The 8469-nt window shown below is 37.3% G+C and overlaps 1 protein-coding gene across 1 annotated transcript in view; it reads left to right on the top strand.

The window, feature by feature from the left end:
• Window positions 1-355: 355 nt before the first annotated feature.
• The window catches only part of LOC136838446 (proteoglycan Cow-like), a 620993-nt gene continuing 612879 nt past the window's right edge, over window positions 356-8469 (top strand). Inside the window, 1 exon segment of the mRNA XM_067103375.1 lies at window positions 356-574. Coding sequence (XP_066959476.1) covers window positions 482-574 — 93 coding nt within the window. The 5' untranslated portion in view covers window positions 356-481.

Below are 8469 nucleotides of genomic sequence, written 5' to 3'. Positions count from 1 at the left end.
TTTCCGTTTGATATGCATAAAAAAACTGTCAAAAACTTATCACGAATCGTGTCATGTGGGGAAGATCCACCGTGCATTTCCAATTCCCCATGGTTGCCACTGTTTTGGAATACAGTATTGAGAAAAGCTGAAATCGCACTATGATGCTTGTTTTTGCATCTTCTGCTCTAATTATGCATTCTTATCGTTGTTTATATTATGTAGCTAGTAGAAAGGAAAAGAGGACGTGAGCGACAGAGCAATAAACGTCACAAAATCAATTCATTCTAGAGCTACTAGAACACTGGAACCTCCCCGGGCCCGATTAACTCCACTTCCCCCTCGGTATCCAATGGCATTGGGGTGTTCCAGTGAGCGGGAAGCAGCAGCACAGCGCGTCCAGACATTGAGGAGAGCAGTGTGCCGCTCTCCCGTTTTATACCTGGACTGCTGTTGTAAGGTTTTTTTACTATTCTGAAGTGCTTTGGTGTGAAAAGTGGCAATGAAGGCGGTGTTGATCTTGGTAGTTGGACTGTGGGCGGTGTGCGAAGCCAGCAAGAAGGAGGGATTCCAGGAGGACTTCGAGTTCGTGGAGGTAAGAGATTCTCCCCAAAATGTCGCGTCTTCGATTTTTCCAGGCCGAAGGAGGGAGAGGAAGCCTAGGCAGTGTCGCCGCCGTTGCCGTGTTATGGTCCTCCTCCTCCTCCTCCTCCTACTCCGCCTCCTCCTCCTCCTCCCCTTCTTCTTCCCCTTCTCCTCCTCCTCCTCCTCCTCCTTCTTCTTCTTCCTCCTCCTCCCCTCACACCTCTTTTCGCCTCCCCTCACCTCTTTTTTTTTTTTTCGGGGCGGGGGTTGGTTAGGTCAGCTTCCTTTCCGTCATATCCCGACGAAGGAGAAAGAGTTCCTCCCTTCTACCTTCTAGAAATTGGCCATGCGTCATTTTAGCTAGCCCGGCCCCGAGAAGAGAGAGAGAGAGAGAGAGAGAGAGAGAGAGAGAGAGAGTCGAACTCACGACGGCCATATTCCTTATAAAACCCCTTTTTTATTATTATTATTTTCTCATCCACGCCGTTTTCTCATACCGAATCCCCTTCTTCTGCGTATTGACGAAGTGTCAGATGATGATGAGAAAGCGAGTTGACTCGACAGCTCTTCAAATGGATGGGGACAGTAGATAGATAGGGGCATTCGTTACAAAAGGAGAGAGAGAGAGAGAGAGAGAGAGAGAGGAACCTAGCGGTGTAATGGGGAATGGAAGACACCGCCAGCGGTACCGCAATGCTGATAATTTACCGGACGTAAAAAAATAGCACCTTATATTTGATCTCCCATATCACTTTGGGATGTCGATGGAGGCAAATCGATTTTGGGGAGACTGACTCACACCCAGGGGGGCCGGAATTAGTGAGGGAGTAGGAGTAAGCTCCGTCGAATCCGAGCAGTGTAGTAGGCCTAGGCTCGAAACTAGACCCATGTTCTAGGTTGCATTGATTTCCCTTGCGTATACTTTAGAGTATTTTTATGGAGATGGGCGATGTTCACCGCGGTTTTATCCGCCTTAATGGATGTTGTACAGTTCATTTTGTTCGTAATTTACAGAAACGTGATTGATCTTTGACTGAACCGTATTGTGTAACCGTTTAATCGTTTTGGTAACTGTAATTTATAGGTCGTGCTGGGGAGTAGGATTGTTCTACATATATAAATTTTATGTATATGTATAACATCCACATACATATATACAAATATATATATATATATATATATATATATATATATATATATATATATTTATTTATTTGTGTGCATGTGATTTTACAAATGAAGGCTATGCCCACATCCGTAGCGTATAAGTAATGAAGGCTTGTGTATATGTGTGTGTGTGTGTGTGTGCGTGTGTGAGGGAGAGAGAGAGAGAGAGAGAGAGAGAATCCAATCATTGAAAGCAGTCTATAGAAATTGTTATTGTCCTTGAGAAAATTATCTTTTTATTGGCTTTATTTATGTTGTGTTCTTGACGGGCGTAGGGTTAGAAGAAAGTTCTCAGAAAACCTATTTTATTTTTATTGCGTGGCCCTTTTTTTTCATTATTTAATAGTAACAAACTACTGCGTTCACCGATATTGATATTTTATGGAAATGAAAAATAAAATACCGTAGAAGTATATGAATATACGAGTATCGATCAAAATATATCTTATTTTTCAAATCAGTGTCGATTATGCAATATTTAGCAATAATTAGCTGTTCTGTAGAGCGTTGGGTTGTCCTGACATCTGTCTATGATAATCATACGTTATATACCCTAATAGAACCAATAATACGTTATACAGTACACCCTAACAGACTCGGTGTAAGTTAAATATACTGTGCATTCCCGTAGAGTTTTGTTCAGTTTCCTGCTGAAAGCTGATTTCACTGTAATGACATTCCTAGATCTAACGCAGTATTGATGTTGTTCGAATTGCGCATTTTACTGCAATAATGGAGTGTATAGCTTTCATCAGTTTTTTGGGGGGTTGAGGGGGCAATTCGAATTATTTTTTTCCGAGGAATTGGAGAATGTGGAAAGTATGTTTCTTGCAGTGACGCTTACTTTTATATTGTTACTGTCGTTTGATTTGATTGGGCTAATTTCTGTTTATTTAACGATTAATCTAAATGTCCTGGCTTAGAATTGAGACAGTCTCATGTAGATATCGATAGTTTTTTCTGTAATTTTATGGCTTAACACACTTTCCGTCAGCCTTATCTGTTTAAGTCAGGGTTTTTTTCGAAGTCTACTGTGCACGGACTGTTGACATTGTTGTCCATTCCCTTTAAAGAGCTAAAGAGCAGAGATGCAATATTTTAAAGCTTGCATACCTTGAGGTATCGCGAGATACACACACGATTAAGCAACGTCTACAACAACACCTTAGCAAGTTGGTTATTTACGTGGTACTACTCATTTAATTGTTTTATATGTTTGTACGTAGCTGCGCAACATTTCAGCGACCGTGATTGAATAGAATTAGAGCATATTTATGAATTCATATGTGATAGATTTTTGTTGGCATATTTCCCCCCCACCTCCCTCCCACAACAGACATGATTTGCATGTTATCAGTCACCTGACTGGTCGGATCAATAACTGCAGCTTACTACGTGTAGGCTCCGGAATTTCCCTCTGCACTCGGGGTTTTCCTGAATCGTGTCTGCTTCGTTGATCTTGCATTACTGGTGCGTCCTGTTCTTGAAGGTTTTAGGCGCCCTTTTCTCAAATTTTTTTTTTAGCCTAAGCTTTCTGCTTTTCCTTGGAGTGATTTTTAGTTTTTCTATTCTGCCGTTGCATGTGAATTTATTTACATTATTGATTTCTCTTTCGCCTTCATTTTACACTATTCTTCATATCTTGTTTTCAGACTTGACATAGGTCTTTTTCTTGTACTTTGCTTGCCATTTTGATCTTTGTTCCTTGTGGTTTATACGTCAACGCAAGTTTAGTGAAATTGAGGGTAAAAAAAAAAAGTAATTTTTTTGGAGGGCCTTATTGGCAGAAAGGTTAGGCTTTTAAAGTGTAGGTTAGTTTTCTGCTTGTGTTATGTATTTTTATCTCAAACATAAGTAATAGTAGATTGTATTTAAAAAGAAAAATGTCTACACATATATATTTATTTTTTTATATTTATATGTAAATGTATGTATACAAATCGTATGTATTTTTCAATATAAGGGAAGATTCAAACTGTTGGTTGTAATAAGTGTTTTATTTTGGTTTCACCTAAGCCACGGCACTTATGCAGTTTATAACACCATCATGGAAACGAAAGAGCGTCTCGGTCTCAGAGGCGAAGGGGACCGAAATAAGTCAAATATTCTGATATGCAGAGAGGCCTAAAAGAGGAAGATTGTAACTTCTGTTTACATATTTCCTCACTCGCCTTCATATATCTCCTTTATAAATTAGCGTCTCTTCATTCTTTCCAGCGCATTTTCAGCAAGAGAATTAGACATGCTCATTATCTATTCATCACTGTAGTGCCCTCGCCTACGCGGGACTGATCAGTTGGAGGCGCGTGAGTTTGGAAGTATGGTAGGGACGAGAATTTAAAGGTATGGAAATTTGTCACCCAGAGGGGGAAGTGTAGATTGTGACTCGGTTACCGGAGGATGGGAGGGGAAGGTTGGAGGCCCCGGGGGGGGTGGGGATGGGGAGAGAGAGAGAGAGGAAGACCGGTTCTAACGGAAAATACTTCCGTTCGTTTCATCCCCTTCAATGACTTCTGACAATAAAGTAGCTTTATTTTTTTTTTTTTTTACACGTTTTTAGACGAGAGATACGAGGCATGGGGAGTTACGTTTGTCGTAAACTGGGAAATCATAGTGTCTGCGTTTGGTAGTCGCCCGTTAAATCAAAGTTTTGTGCTTTGTCGGGAACTATATGAATTGTGGTGTTACGAGGTAGATATAGTGTTGTTTGTTATAGGCCTAAAAATCATATTACGTTTGTTATTTACTGTAGACTTCCTGTTGTGTTGTGTGCTATAATTTCAGAATGCAGAATATTATTTTTGTTACAGGTTTAGAATTCAGTGTATGAAGGTTGTTATTAACTTCTAGATTATAAATAAACTGCATTTCATATATTACAGTATAACTGATACGGATTATATTTTAAATTATACTGTAATTCATACTGCGTTGGTTGTGAACTTAGTGGCGTCCAAGTATTCTTGTCATGTACTTAGAAATCGTTGTATCCTAGTTTGCCGTAGGCCTACGGATTTGGCTAGATATACACATAGACATTAAATACACTTTTTAAAAGGATTTTATAAAAAAAGTATTTGTAGACATACCGTTTATATTTCAAAGCTGACCAGATGATGTTTATTTTGAATTGTGTCCTGCGACTGATTTCATTGTTGTGTCAAGTATCTCTGTAGAAAAAAAGTGCGGGAAAGAAAAAATGTTCAATCTGGTCACCGTTGTAGACAAAGGTCTGAAAATAAACATCGCCGTTTCGACGGATATTTTGTAAATGTTTTCTGTACTCAGTATGTTCACGGGTGAAAATTCCCTGCTCCCAGCGCTATCTGAGGAAGAAAATATTTCGGGAATTACTGAAAATGAACTGACCGTGAAAACAACACGTGGATTTCCCGCTTTATAGAAATGTATCTTTTTCCTTTTTCCAAATATTTTCACGGAAGGAAAATCGTTAGTTACTCTTAAACCTTACCTTGGTTGAGTGGAATGTTTCGGAAGTTATCGTGATGGAATGATTGAATGTATTTTTAATTTCCCCGCTAGAAGATTAGAGGAATAACTCTTTGAATTGTACAGGAGCTCAGCGGAGTGAATTGCTACTTGTAAATTCATCGAAAGAAGCGTTTTAAAAATCGAAACATTTACATTCCGCTTTCACCCAGAGTTTGTATGATGGTCTGATCGATTCCGCATCCGGAGTGGAATGACAACTGACGTGTTTCCCGTAAAATGTAGATGTAATTTTCGCACGAATTCTTGATGTTCCTGGTCCGTCTGTCATTTTGCTCCGTGGCGTAAATATATCCCGTGAAACATTCCGTCTGCATCGGAAGAAAGAATTTTCATTTTTCTTTAAAGGAATGTTAGTTTTCAGACGAGACTTTTTGTTGTTCGCTCTTTCAAGAGCGTATTGTGTTTTTGCTGTCTGTAAATAACTTTTTTATAGGAAAAAAATTAACGTTCTGAGTTGTATATTTGTGTAACGGTGGTAAGAATTGTTTTGATTTGTAGCGAATAGATATTATTATAGTATGTGATTTGTTTTGAGGATTTGATTAATGACATCTTTCATATAAAGGCTAATCGGTTTGGAGATAAACAGTTGCGTGATTGAAACCTGCCAGGAAACTGAACATGTTTCAACGTGGCTCCAGGCACACAAACCTTTAGCGAAACTGGATCATGTTTATATTATTAGTGCCTGGCAAGTCAATATGACGGCAGCATTTAAGCTTTTGAATTTATATCCTGCTTATAGGAAGTATATTATGTTGCTTCGAATTCCTGTAGACGATCTGTATGTGCACACAAAAATATAGATATAAATTACATATTTTGTAAGATATATTTCCTTTGCGCAGTCAAGGAGAATTCGTATATACCTTTGCTATGTCCAATAGACAGTGTAATTCTATAATTACGCTTATTTTATCGTCTTTGTAATTAGTACGTCGCCTCCCAAGTACAAACTTATTAAGTTATCATACTCGGAAATATACTGTCACTCGTTCATTTGACCTTGGCTTTCATTACGTAGCATTGCCGCTTGCACTAGACTGCTTAGGTATGTTTGGTGTTTGAGTAACTCTTCGTGTATTTATGAAAAGAGGCGTTACTACCTTCTAATAAACACTATATTATTATTATTATTATTATTATTATTATTATTATTACCAAATTGACTTGGAATTATTATTATTCAAAAGATAATGGGAAATATCCTTGGATTGAACAAGCCCACGTGAATATGGTTCTGCCATTGACTTGGAATTCAATCAGCTTCCCAAAAATGAATAGTGTTCATTCGATAATAAGAAGCAACAGAAGGTAATGGGAAATACGTATAATTTGGAAGCTAATAATTTCAAGCCAGAATTTCAGCCCGATTTCTGCGGTGGGCTTGTTACACGTGAATATGGTTCCTGTTCTGAATAATAATAATAATAATAATAATAATAATAATAATAATAATAATAATAATAATAATAATAATAATATCTTCTTTGAATAATCTTATGATAGCTTGAATTTCAGATCCAATGGCTCCTGTTAGAGTTCATAATAATAATACACACACACACACACACAATAATAATTCCTTATGAATAAGGTTCATCTTCTGAATAATAATAATAATAATAATAATAATAATAATAATAATAATAATAATAATAATAACAATAATAATATATTCTGTCAGTGGCTCCTTAGGTTGAATTTCATCTCAGAAGAATAGCCTAGGAATAATAATAATTCCATATGATTACGGTTCATAATCTGAATAATAATAATAATAATAATAATAATAATAATAATAATAATAATAATAATAATTTATTCTTTGGAAGCTTGAATTTCAAGTCGATGGTCCCTGTGGGCTTGTTCCATAGGAATAGGGTTCATCTTCTGAATAATTAATAATAATAATAATAATAATAATAATAATAATAATAATAATAATAATAATAATAATAATAATACACCCAATACTGTATTGTTTTCCCATAGAATCGCTTTCGTTTACAAAAACTCTATGAACTTTTTTTTTTTTTGCTAGTATTTTGCGTCATAATTTTCAGGAAAATAACGCTGATTTATCCTTAGCCGCTTGCTGTATTAATTCGTCGGGGACAGAGTGTATCCTCGGACATCAGCCAGATGTGAATTAGCGTCACGAATGTATTTTCAGGGCCGGTTCGTATCTAGTATTTTTTTCCTTCTGCTGAGTGATTTATGCCTGGCATTTATAGATAAAATCTAAGTCTGATTTATCCCAAAAGAAAGATTTCAGCCGCTTGCTGTATTAATGGTCGATGACTAGATAAGGGTTTCCAAACTTATAGATCAGATAGAAAAAAATAGAAATCAAGTGTATCCTCAAGGAAAATACAATGCGTTCATCGGTTGTTTTTTTTTTGGTACTCCCAACTTTCTTTCATGTTCTGTGTTGTACATTTTAGCTCGACTGCCGTGTTTTTTTCAGTTGGTTTATTTTCAGTGGCGTATTTTAAAGATATTTTTTTTTGTATTTTGTTATGTGTATATATCCTTTAGAACGCTGCAGTCATAGTCATTTCTTTCCTTGTTGAGTGTAGAGGAATAGTTATATCAAGAAAAAGTAAGCATCAGTCAAGTCCAGGATCTCTCTCTCTCTCTCTCTAGTGATACTTATACATTTCTGTCCTTCCTCTGTGCAAAAAAGGTCATATCAAATCTAAGTCTCTCTCTCTCAGAAAGATATCTCTCTCTCTCTCTAAGAGATGAAAAATACTCTCTCTCTCTCTCTATTGTTAAAGAAAGTGGTTCTCTCTCTCTCTCTCTCTCTCTCGTCATACTCATTTCTGTACTTCCTTTGTAGGTCATATCAGATGGTTTTGTACCAAGCCTCTCTCTCTCTCTCTCTCTCTCTCTCTAACTCTCTCTCTCTCTCTCTCTCTCTCTCTCTCTCTCTCTCTCTCTCAAGAAGTCATACTCATTTCTTGTGATGAAGATACAGGAACTCCCTTTGTAAATAGGATGCAGTATTTAACTCTGATAAATTTGTCATATCAGATCCAAGCCTCTCTCTCCTCTCTCTCTCTCTCGTAGTCCACTCTCTCTCTCTCTCTCTCTCTCTCTCTCTCTCTCTCTCTCTCTCTCTCTTAATGCAAAGGCTCCGGTTCATACTCACTCATTCGCGTAGATGTATTTCTGTCCTTCCTTTGTAGGTCAAGATATCAGATCCAACTCTCTCTCTCT

This window comes from Macrobrachium rosenbergii, chromosome 5, assembly GCF_040412425.1.
Source record: "Macrobrachium rosenbergii isolate ZJJX-2024 chromosome 5, ASM4041242v1, whole genome shotgun sequence".
NCBI classification, from domain to species: Eukaryota; Metazoa; Arthropoda; class Malacostraca; order Decapoda; family Palaemonidae; genus Macrobrachium; species Macrobrachium rosenbergii.
The sequence above is the reverse complement of the archived record's forward strand: the minus strand, read 5'-3'. Positions and strand labels throughout refer to the sequence as shown.